Consider the following 17,200-nt stretch of genomic DNA (forward strand, 5'->3'; position numbering starts at 1 on the left):
TATATATATAATTGACGAAGAAGTATGAAGTAAGTTTTGAGTGCTTTTCGTTACTAATTAATGTTATGAATTGACATCTCATAATTTTTCTTGAAAGTTTTGTGAGTTTGTTTCAAATGAAAAGTCGGAAAAACAGCGGGTTTAGTTTGGGAGCTCGATATAGAGCTTGGCAATTTATAATAATATAGATGTTTTAATTAAAATATACAATACATTTTTTGTTCAAAATCACACCGATTCTTTATACGTTATTAAGAATTTAAAATTTTTTTTCCCTAAGAATTAAAGTTTTTATTTTTATTTTTAAAAATATTAATACAATGACCAATGTTGCTAAAAATAATTAATAATTAATAAAATACGAGGACCAACTTGCCAAGTTGTCCGTTTTGAATTTGAAAGAGAATGTTTCGAAAACATACTTATTATGATTCAGATGGAAAAATGCACTGAAGTACCAAAATTTATGAGGCACCCAGAAAAATCCCTTCTATACTACTCAATAGAAGCAAAAAATCCCATTAAGATAGATTGAATTGACGATGTTGCTCACCCCTATTATTTATGAATTCAACAAAATCACAGCCGGCAACTTACTAAAAATCTTAATAGATAAAGAAAGCAGTATGCAAAGGATTATCTCATTCTCTGAGGAAAGAGTTTAGAGACCTTATAGTAGCACATACTTTTTCTTTCTAATTCATTAGAAGGGGGCTAGTCCAAGATCGTACTTTCATAACCGAGCCGTTATTTCCGGCTGGCATAGAAGTCTCTCGTGCGGGCGAAGGAGATTACATATAGTAATATCGATCATCTATGACAAAAAAAACAACTAATTTATTTATGGATATTATTAAAAAGGTTGTGCAAAGCTAGTTTAGTCTCAATTTCGCTCGACGAAGATCAAAATGCATCCTCGTTTTGCTTATAATCTCTCGGATACAAATGATAAAAAATTACTCACTCGCAATTTTTTATATATATATATATAAAAAGAAGGTAGGATTCCTGCTTTAGTAAGCCTTTCAAATTGGTTAGAGGAATGAAATCGAAACCATATGGATGAATTTAAACTTAGGCCGAGGAATCATATTGTGAAATGTGAATGGAATTTATGTTATAATCACAATTTTATAAAAAAAATCTAAATTTCGAATATATTTCAATTAACTTATTTAAGCCATGTCTACACCTTTTCTCTAAATTTTTAGAAGTGATCATAATAAATTTTATAATTTTGGTCGTAATTTCGATTTTATTGTTCAAAGATCCCGAGGGCAAAACCGTCCAACGATAACTAACAAACTTCCCCCTGAAAATGGTGTTCCCGCCCACTTCACACTCTGCAACCTGTACTCAGCTCCATTAATGGCGATTCCTCTCCGATTCCAGCTCCTCCTCCTCCTCCTACTTCTCATCTTCATATCCATTTTCATCTCCGCCGCGGCAGCCCCACCTTTAATCCAAGAGGTAACTCCTTCCATCTTGGCCAACTTACTCTCCACACTCGGCTTCCAGAAACTCTCCACCGCCAATCTCTCCGCCTCCAGTCCTATCACCATCTTCGCTCTCTCTGACGCCGCCGTCTCCACCTGCCCTACCTGCTCTCTCCACCTCCTCATCCGAGAGTTCTCCCTACCAGGCCTCTACCCGCTGCAATTCCTCCAATCCCTGGTCTTCGGTACCAAAATCGAAACCCTAGCCCCCCATCGCTGCCTCACCATCACCACTGCCGCCACCGCAGACCATAACAAGAACAAGGTGTACGTAAACGGCGTGGAGATCGCGCGGCCTGACCTATTCAACGACGGAACAGTCCTCGTCCACGGTCTCCAAGGCTTCGTCTCCCACCTCTCTCCACTCTCATGCAACGTAGAACTCATGACGTCGCTCTCCTTCCCTTTCCCCTCGCTCCCTACGTTAGCATCGTCTCCGTCTCCCTCTCTAATGCCGCTCATGTTAAAGGACGCTATTCTCCGCCTGCAGACCATAGGGTACGGAGTCGTTTCTATGGCTCTCCGATTCAGGTACGCGGAGCTTGTTGAGCTGAAGGCCATGACGGTCTTCGCGGTCGACGATACCTCCATTTTCACCAGCGAAGGCAGCATCTACTTGTCGAATTTTTTACATCATGTGGTACCGAACAAGAGGCTTACGGCGGCGGATCTGGTGACTTTACCTCTGAAAACATCGTTGCCGACGATGGAAGCCGGACAGGATCTGGTGGTGACCACCGCTGGTGGCGGAGGAACTTTGACTCCGATGAAGATAAACCACATGAAGCTCGTGACCATTGATCTGATGCACAATGTTAAGATGGTAATCCACGGAATCTCTTCTCCTTTCCCGCGCGTGCAACAATATCAAGAGGCGGAGAGTGATGCAGAGATCCAACGGTCGAGATGCGGTCGATTGGATTGGAATGGTGGAATCTGTGTGATCGATGGCCAGGGGCGGGGTGGTCTTCAATCAACGGCGGATGTTCAAGATCACGATCGTGGTCTTTGACATCAGGCCGTTAATTCACTGAATCTTTGAGTGCTTGTAGCTTCATCAAACGGTTCAAGTGGTTAGAAATAAATGTCTTGCTAATATCTCTCTGCACGGATATTTTTTTTAGATGTGGTGGGATTGTTCTAATTGATTGTTGACGAGAGAACTCCTCTCAAATTTAAAATTTTGATATAAGATGAATTACAGTTTATCGACATTTTATATATAATAATAAGAAAAATAAGATACAATAATTTGATATATCTATATTTATAAACATGATTATAATTAATTGTATATATTATATATGTATCATATTTAAATTATTTATTATATAAATATTTTAATAATGAAAATTTGGTTGGTACATTATCATCAATAGTTTCAGACTTGTACCTAAAAAATTTAAGTGTAATTTGGGTATATTATCAAAGCATCCACAATTGAATAGTTGCAAGGGACGTAAATATTCAGAGCAAAAAAAAAAAAAATTCAACTTCATGTTAGATAGTTCGAATAAGCTATATGCCAATTAATTCGCCTAATATAAAAAAAAAAATTTAAACCCCGATTGTGCAAGACTATACATCCTTAAGCTAGTTTTCCTCTCCGCGATCTTTGAAGGACGAACTGAAAAAAAAAACCCAGACGGCCAGACGGGGTGTTGGGGAAGAAACCTACTACAATTGGATAAAATGAACAGAAAAACTGAGAGATCTAGATCTAAACCTTCTTTCTATGAACAATAATCATAAAATAAACTATCCACACCCAACATGAGAGCCTAATTCCATCAAGTTTGGTACAAGCTCAAGATCGAGAAATTTATTCCATAAAAGACTGCCGAATTCTTGACCCAAAAAAAAAAAAAAACAGTTCGCCTATCTATTTGTCACCAAATTTCTTTGGGAAAGATGATCACTTTTAGTGATCAATTTCCTCGATGAAACTCTGCAGGCAAGTTTAGATCAAACACACTGCCTCCAGAACTTCCTTTTCTAGCCCGCTTCCATGACAGCTTTTGTCTCTTGTTTGAAATCCCAGAGGCGGTCGCTCGCCGTGCTTCTAGTACGTCTCCTGAAAAACAACGGAAAGTGTCGACTGTCAACAGCAAGTGCTGCAATTAATTTGGACACTCGCAGGAAAACATAAAAATTAATAATACTTCACCAACAGGAAAGCACGACAATCAGGAATAATAGGTGTGTTGAAAGCTACATCAAAAGGTCACAACAGAACAACGTGACAGATATATAACCATTGTTTGTCACACACACACACACACACACACACATATGGGAGATCATTGTTTGTGATATTGATTATCGCTACTAGGGTGAATTCTTGAAGTTCACATTTTTTTACCTGTATCTTTTAAACGAAAATTATTTTGGGACACTCATTTGGCAGTTTACAGTATTTCCTGTAAGGATCTCTCACTCAACATAATACTATAAATTCTTTCCAGTGTTTCCTCAGACGTTAATCCCAAGCAAGTTCCCATCATTTTTACCATCTAGGTGATCCACAGTTTTACGATTATTGTATCCACCTGCTTGAGCACTTGATACAACCGTCAGCTCTTCAGCCTTCTCAACGCCTTTTGACTGGTATGGAGCTATGTTGTGAGTAGTGAATTGAAGAGAACCCAACAAATCATTCTCGATACATTCATACCTGCAAGATAAGGGAGAGAGTAAGCTTCAATATTTCTCGTGAAATTTAGGCAGCAGTCTTCAATACCTACATCTTTTGGCAGAGGTTATCAGTAATTGCTGAGAGATTAATGATTTGCATCCTTATACGCATCACTCGTTTTTCAGAATACTCATCAAATGGCTCCTCAAGAAGTTTCGATAGTTTCTCAACATTTGACTCGAGCTGCTGTTGCTGGTCCTCGAACAAATTCTTTTTAATTTCCCTTTCCTCATTAGTCATTTCATCCGTAAATAAGTCATCACCAAACATGTAGAATGCAAATGGATATGAATATGAAAGAGACCTTCTCGATCGAAAGAGCCTGTGAAGCCCATTTGCAAGCCAGGTGAAATCTCTTAGTTTGGAATCCTTTGCTTCCAAAGTTGATATTTTTTCATTTATAGTATCACTCAGTCGAGATTCCTGCTTAAAGGAGTCCGTATGAGCTTTATAGCGATTATGATAATGCATGTATCTGTAAAGATCTCTCTTTGCACACTCAGCATTTTTCTCATTATCTTCTTTGTATCGCCCACAGCTGTGATTAGCAATATGGGACCATGTATGCTCTCGGCCTGTAGCTCCACCACACAGCCAACTGTAGAAAGCACAAGGGTAAGCCACAACGTGAAATGGTAGCATTTTCACTAGAAAAAAAATTAGATTAACTAACTAACAAGCCTGCGAAAGTTAATGGCATTATTCCTATGTAAACAATAGAATATTATGGCACAAAATTAGATATTCTGGGGGACCTTATGCACACAGAACATCTGCTATTAAGGTGCAAACAGGCAATAATATCTGCCAAGACAATTCTACAACATCATAGTCATGGAATTTGAAAGTCTTGTCAGAAACAAATTACATAAAGGTACAAACGTGAAAGTCAAAGGTAATAGTGTCACAAAACTAAGTTAGAAAGCTCATAGGCGACAATGTCTTATATGCAACTTACCAAAAAGAATGTGTTATTTGCAATATCAAACCTCCAAAAAACCTCTGTCCAGCCTAATATATGCCAAATATCAGTGTTTATCTTGTTTACACACTACCACCAGAACAGCTTTTCCAATACAAAAAACCAAACGCAGGATACTGCTTTCCATCAATGAAGTAAAACACATATAATAGAAAGCATCATCATTGCCACGTGCCACAACTTGGAATTTATTAAACCCCCTCTTAAAATATGCTTCACGTAATCACGTTCATTGACCCTTCAGATTAACAAATTTGAAGCTGAGTCCGGATAAAAAAATGAGAAATTGGTCATCATGGAAATGTGCCATCAAAATTAGTTGCTGTGTAGCTCTTCTACTTGCTCCGGATAAGCTAAAAGAATAAAATAAGAAAAGAAGGAAAACAAGGAGATTTCCTAAACTTGCCAAACAATAAGTAAAAATGAATAGGAGAGATAAGAATGGAATCTAATTTCCACGCTGCGTATACCCCCAAAAAAAGGAGGGGTGAGACTGTCTAATCACAAGACAAAAGCGAAATTGATAAAGAAACATTTCTCAGCAGCATGACATGCTATTGTGTCAATATACATTAAGTAGCATACATGAGGAAGGAACTTTAGCAAGAACTCTTACCAAAATGCTTGCCCGCATATACAACAAACTAAATTACACCCTCCATTCTTCTCAACAGGTTTGTGACACTTGGGACATGGCTTGGTATGTACAGAAATCCAATTAACTGTCTCAGATTCATCTCGGCATTTCTTTGTCCATAGTTCCCACATCAAGCATGAGCAAGGGGAATGTGCTTCTGATAAGCAACTGAAACAGAATTGTGAACCACAAGAACATTCAACCTCACAAAATTCATCATTTTCTACCCGTATTGCATTCCCACAATGTGGTGTGCTGGGACACCATTTCACCATTTTATTGTCTTCAATGTATGACTCAAGGAGAAATCTCTCAAATTTCTCAGCCAAATCAGGGTGTTTGATGCTAACTAGTTTTCTGACAATAGCTTCATCACAGATAGCGTTGCATTTATGGGCCATACACTTGATCCGTTTGCTCTGCCCATCATTTATTTTCACAACAAAATGCTCCGTCCAACCTGAAAAATTTTAATACTAAAATACTAGATGTTTCAACAATTTACTATCCTGAGCACATGTAAATCTAGAAAACCAAAAAGCTGGAAAACGAGGCACTGAAAAACACAAAACTAACTACTCACTGTACAGAGGAATAGCAGGAACTATTACAGGATGTCATTTTACCAAATACAGACTGCCCTTGAATATAACCCCAATAAAAGGAAAGGGTGCTTACAATTGTCACAAAAGCAGTGCCCACATTCCATTGTGGTTACCTCTTGTGCAGGGACATCATCCGTACATATATCACACGTCATTGCTAAGGAAGGCTCAAGTGGATCAAGGTCAACAAATTTGTCTGCAGTGACACCTGCTTCAGAAAACAAGAAAGCTTTTCCCTTTTCAACATACACTGCAATCAATTTCTCAACGTCCCAACGATGATGAATAAGAAGAGTTCTGGCATGCTGTTCTCTCAGTGATATTAAGTCCATTACTCTTTGCAAATCTTCCCTCTGCATGGATGAAAAACAACCTCATTCTTCAGGTCAGCATGACATATATGCCACCAATTTGTTCTTCTAATTTGACCTTACAGGATTAAGAAACCACACTGAGCACATCTCCATCTCATATTTGATAAGTCACTTGTCTAACTCTTAAAATGACGAATTACATTTGCGGTTTGCTGTTTGCATTTTAAAATCAGTAAAAAATTCACCCAAATCAATATACTTAGGGGCATGGAAGGTTTTAAGATGTAATTTGAATAATTGAGTATAAGAAGAAACTGCGAAGCATAAAAATAGTCATGCAGAAGATAAAAAAATGAGAAAGCATACCCAGTGTGCACACAAAAGAAAGAAACAACACTATACCTGTGCTGCCAAGAGAGACTCTTTCGTGATTACCTGCCGAAGGCACAAAAAAAAAAAATCAGTAAACACCTCTCAACCATTATACCAACAAGATAATATTCATTCCACAGTAGAAATCCACTTTTCGTTGAAGTAACAGGACCCTGCAGGGCTGAAACGTGAAAAAGCACGGCCAGAAATAAGAACGGACTCCCATCTCCATGAAATGATAAACCAAACCACATCAAGGCGATTCAACAGGACTTAACGCCGAGGATAAATAAACAAAACCCAATTTTCCAAGAAAAGAAGAACACTCGAGATTCTCTCTTTAAAAGCACAGAATATCATCAAGAAGAACGAAGTACAGACTTCGCTCTAATTACGAAAAAATACCCCCGGATTTTTACTTCAAATGAAATTAATCGACATTCCTGACAAAGCAAATAATTCAACTAGAAGCTGATAAAACAGCGCAGATCCAAAGTCCAGACCATTCCAACTTGAAAACTTAAAGAAGACGAAACATTATTCACATAATAGTACACACACAAATAAAATAAAATAAAATAAAAATCTAAATGCATTCCTTGCAAGACGAAGCTTTTGATGAAGCACACTGAGCATCGGAATCTTCATTCTCAATCCCGTCCAACGATTCTTCGCTGTCACTCACAGAATCCTCCATCTCAATAACCCCACACCCAATACCTCTCTATGCAACTGTATTATTATAATCAAGTGCATCAATCGACAAAACAATCGGATGCCAATATTGATCGTCGTTGATTTGACGACTGTTATCGGCTCCGAAATCGGCCGACGAGCAAAATTGCCCGATAAATTCCCGATGTTGGGGGAGAGGGTTTATTGGTGAGTGTAGAGCTTCCAACGACCTCAGTTTTTGTTTGCACAAACTTTTTACTCCGCCGGAATATTGCCATTTGCGTTAAAATATTTTAGGGAAAAATACAATATATATATATATATATTTTCGATTTTGGTATTATTTCTCAAATTTCAATATGTTATTTTTGTAATTTTGATATTTTTTTTGACGTGACGCATACATCACGTAGGCAACGACTATATGATTTCAACGTGGTGTTGACATGTATACTTAACACTTTAAATAAAAATAGATTAAGATAATCGTATCATAAATGAAAAATACATAATTAAAATTGAAATTTAACAAAACATATAACCACTATCTTAACTTACAAATAAAATTTAAAACTTTTAATTTTTAATCATATGATTATTATATAATGATTAGTTTTAATCGTACATATTGACATATTAAAATATTTATGTGGAAAAATCAGAAATATTATCTAATTTATGTTAAAGTAAATATTAATCGAAATAAGTTTAATTAAAAATGCTTATCTTATATTTGACAATTAGATACGTGAAATTTTCGAATAACATTGAATTTGACAATTTTTTGTTTGCCATATTCAAATAAAGATATGGTTCACTTGATTTGATAAGAATTTAAAATCAGTCAATTTTATGATATATATGGGTCTAATTATGCTATATGTATTTCTTTCACTCTAAATATGGATCGAGTCGATTTATCTCACAAATATATATTTTTGAGATAGTTTCACAAAAAACTTACTATCACGATTTATCTTTTTCCCCCACTAACTATTGGGGGTTGGAGGATGAATATTTAAGCGATTGTTTGATAAAGAATAGGTATCTTGTGCGATGATTTCATAGATCTATGGACGGATCGATCTGGTCCATACATATAATGAAAAGTAATAATTTTGAAATAAAAAACAATATTTTTCATAGATTGAGTCGATATAATATGTGTTATTCTGTTATGAGCTAAGTACATATGTATTAAAATATTTTAGTGTTACTTTAGATATTCTACTATTTTAAGACTTTAGAGATGATTTTTACAAGAGTCTATAATAATTAATTAGAAAATTAATTTAAATATGATAAATCTTAGCCATTTTTAATATACGATGTTTTGATAAAATTTTTTTAGCAAGAGTAATACGATCATTTAAATATAGAAAATATTTGATTAAACCTTGGAGTTCATATATAAAATTGATATGGTTATTTTTTTTATTTTAATAAATTTATGGTTGTAGAATTTAAAAAAAAATTAATATTAAACATTTTATAGAATCCTCAGAACCTCAACGCAACAGTGTACACTGTTTCAGACAAAGGACCTAGAAATGTACTGCAATTTTTGACAGATGAGAGGGATCCGGTCCACCTTTTGATTCTGAATATTTCTTGATATCAACTGGATTCTCAGGTTTATTGTAGTTTGACAAAGTTGGCACTTGGAGATGGCGATGTAGGGGGTTTGAGATCGTCATATCTGAGAAATAAAATTCAGAAGTGGATGATATTTTAGCAGTTTACCTAGAAACATACTGAAGTGTTTTTCAAAATAAGTGTTCGTGTAACCGAACTCATACTAAGTCATCCTTCTAAATTTGATATTTCAAAGCAAAATCAATCATCAACTTAATATGGACCAAACTGGACTCACGCTGTGTATGGAGAAAGAGGCCTTGTAGCAGTTGACTTCACCGGTTCGGGATCTTTCTTTGGGGAACTACTTTTTGAAACAGGTGGTGTGGGGGTGTTTGCATTATCCGACACCTAAAGCCGAGATAGAACTTTCAGCCTCAACAAAGAACAAGTATGGGAAAATTTTCATAAATTTCCTGGATTGGCATGCACAGAAAAAACATTTCAAGTACCAGCAAGCTCTGTGGTATATTCTAGTGATTACAAATGCATTTCTTGCTGTTCTGGTGCATAAATCTACGCAAACCAATTTTAAACAAGTCTTGTGGCATGGTGCATCTAAACTCTCAGAGAAGAAAGGGCAGTATGCTTGAATACATGAAACACATTCATGGGTATTAAGACACTTAAAACGCTAAGAAGGGATATAAATAAATGATATTTACTTCAATATGCATTTGACTGAATTTTACCCTGGAAGCATAAACTTCAGCACGCCGAGATGGTATCTTTTGAAGGAGTTCTCCGACGGGAGTCAAAGGAGCTGAAGTTTCTGCAATTACTTCAACGATTTTGAAGGATGAAAGGCTGCGATTTTTGGCCATGAATGCCAGTAGTTCTGCTACCTGGTGTTCATAAAAATAATTATTTAATTCTGAGTTAATTAGGAAAAAATTAAAAACAGTTATCGATGTTACTTTTTCTTGAAAAACTCTCGTTTTGTAGAAGGATATCATATTGATTGAATGATTAACCTGACTCTGAACCTACAAAAGGCTCAAGTCAAGCTAGCATGGCTTCTCCAACGCTCCCCCAAAAATTTGTAATGCGTGAACAAGGAAGAGAACCTGCAGATTTGACACCAATCCACCAAATAGAGTATCCTCCTCCGACAACGTAATATTATGTGTTTCTTTGAAAGAATCGGTAGGCCTCTCCATTCCTCCAGGTCTCACTATCTGCAATAGGTGTTCGAGTATGAGTATGAAAATTGTTTGTATCAGGATATTATATATCTCACTTCACACATGTCAATAATTTATACATAGGATCGAACACTTCTTGTCGTAACGAAAAATCATACTTGCAACATTAACTCAACTCAAAAATTTTAAACCATACAATACTCTAATCACTAAAATTTGATCGACGCACCACATAACTCATAAGAAACAACACAAGACAGCAAAACAATTATTGCTATACTCTACACAATGGTATGGTCCGAACGACTCTCACCGTGTATGGAAGACCGCTGGCAAGAAGTGCTTCCTCTGCTTTCCTCTTCCAAATTAGGACTCCCCAAAACAAACTTTTTTGGAGATGTGTATGACAATCATAAATCAGAAAAGAATAAAAAACTAGAGACTTGCAGATTTCTTGTTTACACTTCACAGCCTAAGGTGATTTGAACAATTCATAATGGGGAACTCTTCGACTTACTTCAAGATAGCAGCAGGAAATCCAATTTTGTTTGTTCCGAGAGATGTGACCAAAATGAAATGCTTAACCTTAGAAGAAGTTGCTGCAACCAAAAATGGGAGTGGGCATTTATAGTACAATAATAAACATATTTCTGGGTGGGCCCCACCTTCCATGGGCTTGAGTTTGTGGGAAAGTAGTTTATGACATGCAACCAAAGTCAGAGGATCACACGCAAAACCATATATATTTCATCATTGTGGTCTTGAGAGCTTATTTCAGGGCCTTTATCCCCAATAGTTGCAAATATGCATATATCTCCCAGAATTCAACTTACACGCAAGGGTATGTTAAAAGTACAAATTTATTGTAGGACCAACTCCCAAATTTATTGTAGGACCAACTCCCACACTCGAGCTTTGGAAAAGCAATTTCTAACATTTATTGCAACTTTTTGATTGATAGACTACAAAATTTCATATAGGACAGATAGATCTCAACCAAAAACCAACTAGATAACTATATTTAAGCAACCAACTAGACTATAACTATATCTCAACTACTGTACCTTTTGTAATCCTTCCATTCGTTAAAAACTTCAGTTCTACAAATGAAGAATACTGGTTGAATTTTATGATGGTGCATTTTACGGTTAACTTATTCAATCCTGTTAAAGCAAATTAGGAAAGCCTAAACCAGAAATTTTCTTACCTGCATCAATCAAGTTTTTGGTCGCCTGAAAATCAATTCGGTATGGTCCAGTTATATCAGAAATCTCCTTTTCGCTTGCACCGATGCAACATATAACAGTCGAAGAATTTCCAAGTGCTGGCTCAATCTGATCCCGTTTCTCCAGGTCACACACCACAAGTTTAAGCCTATCTATAGCTGGACTAAAGACCAAAAAACTATGAATGAAATTCCCAATTGACATGTAGACATCAATCTTGCTAGAATAAACAAGCCCATATAATCACAGATAGAAATGCCAAGAAATCCTATTAAATGTCAATATCAATTACAAACTCGATCTTATGTTAACAATCTAGAAGCCCATTTTATCTTACGAGTGCCTCCAGCCACATCGTCGAACTTCATGTTCTGAACACTCTGAATAGAAGAAAAATATCATAACCATGAATAAAAGAAGAGAAACACCATTTCAATAATAACCAAGTATCAGAACTCATACTTGCAATAGTGATTCGGCTCTCTGAATACTCCGAACACCAGCTTGAACCTTAAATCCTAATTTTAAAAGCTCCCTGCAGGAGAAAAACAATATTTAAGCAACCGAATCAGTTTTTAAGCATCATAGTCCAGAAGATTTCTCATCGAGTAATTAAGTTAAACGAGCACCTCACAGTTCGAGATCCAACTTTTCCAGTGGCACCAGCAACAAACACAAGATTCTCATCCTTTCCACCAGCATCACTCGACGTAGTATTTTGTGCCTCAACTTTTAGTTTTACGGAGCCTTGTAAAGGAGCATAGTAGTACAGTAAATAGAAGGCAGGAGACACGTCATTGACAAACAGGGAGAACGATAGGTAAAAAATTATGAGCAATGCTAGATGTACACTTTAGGTCACACTGACATTTTTCCTAAAGGCTAGCAGAGGAAAAAAATAAAAGAGATGAAATTGGATTCAAATATATTTTTGTAATTTCTCATGAAAAATGTAAGTCTGAGTGTCACCTAAAGTGTACGCCCAAAATTTTCCAAAAATTATAGTTTTTCCTTTCATTATTAAGATAATCATAGTTCACATACTGTCTATGCATTCTACCTTAAATTTGACATGTACTCTCCTTTGCACTGAATATTAAAAACAGAAATGATAAAACCCCAAGGCAATAAGAATATCCCAATAGGAAAACAACAGTTTCAAATTAATGAGGAATTCCCAAAAAATCAAATTCTTTTTTGCAAGATAACCATATGCATCAGAAACCACTAAAAAATCAAGACCGTATTTTTTACCAAAATGAAAATTGCACCAGTTCATTAATCAATTCTAGATTGTGTTTTAACTATAGATCCCCAAAGAAACAACCAGAGAAATTTTAAAATGAATAACTTAATGTTTAAGTCATATATTCACACACGACACACACTAATGTTTTCTCTACTGGTGATCATTTATGATGGGTGACCTCAAAAAATGAAGTCTCTTCCAGCAAAAAAAGCTGTCCGTAACTAAGTTGTTGGGTTACCCTAACAATCACGGTTCACCATAACGGTAGTCGGTAGCGGTACCCACTGGCTATATCATGGAATCATCATGGCAAATCCATATTTTTTTGGTTAAACAACTCATAAATTTTTTAGAAGAATATCAATACTAGTATTAATCATAGCATCAATCGATGTAAGTTACTAAGTTAGTATATAAAATATAAAGCCCTTCATTATAAGCTTAGAAAAGGTTGATCATGGTCTACAAAAATACCAATCGTTTTCTACTTAGACACTTACATTACATACCGCCAAATATAACACCAGTTCGTCCTGTTTTTCTCCTGACACATGCTCAATTCTTTACAAAAATGGAACTATGGAATTCAATCCATTCATGTTCCATCTGTCATCACAGCGATTCCATTAAACCATGATTACAATCAGATTCCAAAAAGGAGCGGATCACATTAAATCTCATATAATCAAATAAAGCTAGTGCAAGGAATCCCAGAACATTTCTCGCCGAAATTCCCGCATCCTGGTTGAAATAAAGAAACAAGGAATTCAAAACAAACAAGAAGAAACAGAGGTTCAACAGAATTCTCCTCACTCTACCCCCTACATTCCCCCATTTCACACAATTCAGGTATGAATTCAAAAGGGTTGCACTAAATCACACAAAGAATCACGACAATACCTGACATTCGTGCTTTGTAATAAAAAAATTGGAGCTTTTTGCTATTTGGGCAGTTTCTGTAATCCAACGGAAGCTTGATATTGGTGAGCCCATGTAAAAATGGCTTATCTGTAAACCCGCCATGAGAGATGCAGCTGACTGCACAAGGAAACTGCAGGGAACGGAGCTCCATGAATGCGAGAAAATAGCTGAAATTATCCTGTGATGGCCTTTGTAATATCCATATCCCAGATGGTTCCCTATATCCTATTATTGATTGGTCCACGCCAAAAAAAACTGCGACCACATATTTCATTTACAAAATCAGATACCAACAATTGCAAAGATGAAGCTTGTCATTTACAGAATCAGTTATTATTTTGAACCATTTTTTTCCCATGATATATTAAGCCTTAAAATAGTAGTCCCCCTTTCTTTTTTTCTTCTCGGGTTTCAACAGTCTCGAACCCAAGATTTCATTCCGAATATGAAATCGAACCACAAAAAATATGATGCAAAAATTTATATAAATTCAAAGAAATAGTTCTAAAGCTATTTTCTTGTGCTTGCAAATTGAATCCATGAGGGTCGTCAAAACACACCTAATGATATAAGAGACATAAATCACTTCCAATTGGAAGATATGTTTTCGATCCTACGTTGAAACAATGTTATGATTAGCTAAAACATGTAAAGTTTGAAAAATGAATATTATGTACGTCATTTGTTTTTAATAAAACAGAGATAAAAATATAGTTTTATTTTAATTTTCTCTAAAAAAGCTGATATTAGTAAAATAATAAACACAAAGATCTATACAATCTTTCCAATAATAACTTCTTTTTTTTAAAAAATAATTCATATCAAATGTAAGATATATCGCCGTAAAATGAGATACATGTTTCATATTTCTTCGTAATATTATAATTTGTGTCAATTATTAAGTAAAACCATTACTAAAATTAGTCTAACATAATGATTACCACCGCGAAATTTTCACCAATGCTGATCAATAGACGAACATTATAGGTAAAATGAAGTTAGAAACACCTCTTTCAAGTTCTTCACAATGAGATACTTCCCAGCAAAGAAGGCAGTTGCAATAGTCTCTTCATGAGCATATTTTCCACGTATTATTGAAGTATAGTGTCACGCCCCGAGCCCGGGGTCGCCCTGCCTGACTGCACAATGGGCTCATATAGCAACTACTTCGTATTCGTCCTCGCTTTACGAAAATGATTAACCCAAGTTGCTATAAAAGTCAATTGTAAACCATTATAAATTCATTTTAAATATTTGATTTTAAACACGTGGGACAAGAGTATTACATATAGGTCAAATTGTTTGTTACCATTCTCAAGACGAATAGTTTTTACTTCCATCTCTTCAAGTCTCTGGTGGGATAGAACTGAATCGTTTAATTGCATCCATTAAAGTTTCCCTCCTCACTTGATTCATGAGTAAGATTTACATTCTTAATGAACAATATGCATAGTAAGGGTTCCAGTGACAAGATATTTTATTCAAAAGGTGCACAACCACCACATTCAAAACCGTTCGCTGTTTTCCGGTGAGCATCAGGAGCAAAGTCATGATCCTGAGTGAGGTGGCCACAGAGGGAGAGGAGTCCATTTAATATGGTTGGGGTGGATTTTAGATTTTGAGAACGATTATGGAGAAAAATTATTCAAATAGGCAGAAGATTTCCACGATCCAACCCAAGGGACCATACACAATTCAGTTGTACAAACTGATGGAAAGGGGTTAGTGCATGTTTCGAAATATAAATCACATAAAGGACGAAGCAACAGATGCAGTACATATTACACGTCAACGGTGATCATAATCAATCATATAAGCAAACCGAAAATGACAGGTTAATCGTTTTACCAAGTTATTCAGCCAAAATAACATTTAACTGAAAGGAAAATCAACCAAAATATCTATGGATTCACACAGAACCGTGAAACTAATATTGATATCTTTTTTATCCCTAACCCATCATCTATATCCAAAAAACATTGAATTTATGAGCAGATAGTTAACATTACAAGAAATAGGAACCTGGTTAACAGATGGGTTGTGGATGATGTCATTAGTTATCCAAATCCTCTCCGTTGGAAATTGTTTTCTAGCTTCATAAGCAATCTGGACAGCTCGCTCAACCAACCCAGCAAAATCCATAAGCTTCAGCGAGCTTCACAGTTACATTTCCCCACGTATGCTCATACCCGTTCTCCTTCAGTTTCTTTATAATGTCACCTGGAAACTCAGAGAACAAGCATATTTTAGTTTTAAAAAAACTATTTCATTCCAAATAAACTAAATTGGGAGCGCTCATATTTTCCATCAATTAAACCAAAAAATGTCAACAAAGAAGGAACAAAAATCGCAAAATACTTGTATACTCGAGGTTCATTAGCTCCATAATCTCTTCCTTCTGTCCGAACCCCTTGCGGTTGTAATTCTGCTCCTCGTCAAGGTGAGGTGAAACGCCTTCACATTAAACTCCAACTCCGCGGAGGCGGTAGACGAAGACTCAGCTTCTCCGGCTGCTTGACACCGTACGGAGGAGGCTCTCCGACGGCGGGAAGTTCTACTCTGCGGGCAGCCGAAGTCCGGGCTGGTGGGGACACGAGAGTACTTCAGAGCGATCGCCATGTAAATTGCAGCGTATGCGTGCATGGTGCGGAATTTATCTCCCGCGTCACACGTGTGGTTCAAAATATTTGTGAGTATCAACCAATGATTAAATACCACGTGTCATATGTCTATATTTTTTTTATGGGGAAATTTTATGCAGCGGCTGATGTTAAATGGGTGGGCTATTTTCGTAAATTTGGTTTTCACAAAAATAAAAATAAAAATACTTCACAATTAAATTACGCGATCGTCATTAATTCTAAAAATATCACAATTACATTATCAATAATTGTTTTACGCTTTCCATTGGACCAAGGAATGTCTTCATCCCTTAAAAATGAGGTAAAAATTTGTGTAAGACGATCTCACGGATCGTATTTTATGAGACGAATTTCTTATTTGGGTCATACATGAAAAAATATTACTTTTTATGCTAAGAGTATTACTTTTTATTGTGAATATCGGTAAGATTAACCCGTATCACAGATAAAAATTCGAGAGATCGTCTCACAAAAGACCTACTCTAAAAATAAAGATAAATAATTATTTACCGAATTTTAAAAACTACTAATTATATACATATATTCAAAATATCAATTATAATTATATATTTTTTATAATATAAAAAAGAATAAATAAACTTTAGT

General features: G+C 35.9%; 3 protein-coding genes and 1 pseudogene across 7 annotated transcripts; 1 reads left to right on the forward strand and 3 right to left on the reverse strand.

Annotated features, from left to right (window-relative positions):
• The first annotated feature begins 1,277 nt into the window (after positions 1 to 1,277).
• Positions 1,278 to 2,626, forward strand: LOC140963617 (fasciclin-like arabinogalactan protein 21). The gene has a single exon (XM_073423008.1). The coding sequence runs from the start codon at positions 1,369 to 1,371 to the stop codon at positions 2,506 to 2,508; it is 1,140 nt and encodes a 379-aa protein (XP_073279109.1). The 5' UTR covers positions 1,278 to 1,368; the 3' UTR covers positions 2,509 to 2,626.
• Positions 2,627 to 3,189: 563 nt separating this feature from the next.
• LOC140962700 (probable E3 ubiquitin-protein ligase ARI2) lies at positions 3,190 to 8,051 on the reverse strand. Of its 5 annotated transcripts, none has more exons than XM_073421652.1 (7): positions 7,699 to 8,051; positions 7,132 to 7,163; positions 6,489 to 6,768; positions 5,790 to 6,270; positions 4,241 to 4,789; positions 4,007 to 4,170; positions 3,190 to 3,570 (listed from the first exon to the last, which is right to left on the reverse strand). In XM_073421652.1, the coding sequence occupies exons 1-7, from the start codon at positions 7,796 to 7,798 to the stop codon at positions 3,425 to 3,427; spliced, it is 1,752 nt and encodes a 583-aa protein (XP_073277753.1). In that variant the 5' UTR covers positions 7,799 to 8,051; the 3' UTR covers positions 3,190 to 3,424. The 5 variants fall into 5 exon arrangements, with proteins under 5 accessions (XP_073277753.1, XP_073277757.1, XP_073277755.1 ...); XM_073421656.1 differs by having other exon boundaries at positions 6,489 to 6,844; XM_073421654.1 differs by having other exon boundaries at positions 4,046 to 4,170; positions 7,699 to 8,050.
• A 1,194-nt stretch (positions 8,052 to 9,245) lies between these two features.
• On the reverse strand, positions 9,246 to 14,546 carry LOC140962934 (protein TIC 62, chloroplastic-like). The gene is given in 13 exon segments (XM_073422055.1): positions 9,246 to 9,435; positions 9,437 to 9,475; positions 9,650 to 9,762; positions 10,104 to 10,256; positions 10,479 to 10,589; positions 10,870 to 10,942; positions 11,074 to 11,155; positions 11,764 to 11,940; positions 12,120 to 12,162; positions 12,245 to 12,317; positions 12,412 to 12,529; positions 13,932 to 14,207; positions 14,513 to 14,546. Coding segments are annotated over 13 exon segments (1,392 nt in total). The 5' UTR covers positions 14,532 to 14,546; the 3' UTR covers positions 9,246 to 9,320.
• A 387-nt stretch (positions 14,547 to 14,933) lies between these two features.
• LOC140963278 (4-hydroxy-3-methylbut-2-enyl diphosphate reductase, chloroplastic-like) lies at positions 14,934 to 16,571 on the reverse strand (annotated as a pseudogene).
• Between the last annotated feature and the right edge of the window lie 629 nt (positions 16,572 to 17,200).

Source organism: Primulina huaijiensis, chromosome 17 (assembly GCF_012295235.1).
Source record: "Primulina huaijiensis isolate GDHJ02 chromosome 17, ASM1229523v2, whole genome shotgun sequence".
NCBI classification, from domain to species: Eukaryota; Viridiplantae; Streptophyta; class Magnoliopsida; order Lamiales; family Gesneriaceae; genus Primulina; species Primulina huaijiensis.

What these genes read in the sequence shown, in the direction of transcription:
- LOC140963617 (XM_073423008.1), top strand. Translation starts at nt 1,369, where the DNA reads ATGGCGATTCCTCTCCGATTCCAGCTCCTCCTCCTCCTCCTACTTCTC.
- LOC140962700 (XM_073421652.1), bottom strand. Translation starts at nt 7,798, where the DNA reads ATGGAGGATTCTGTGAGTGACAGCGAAGAATCGTTGGACGGGATTGAG. An exon ending in GCACTGCTTTTGTGACAATT is followed by an intron (nt 6,271 to 6,488) that starts GTAAGCACCCTT and finishes AAAATTTTTCAG; the next exon opens with GTTGGACGGAGCATTTTGTT. An exon ending in ATATGCGGGCAAGCATTTTG is followed by an intron (nt 4,790 to 5,789) that starts GTAAGAGTTCTT and finishes TGCTTTCTACAG; the next exon opens with TTGGCTGTGTGGTGGAGCTA.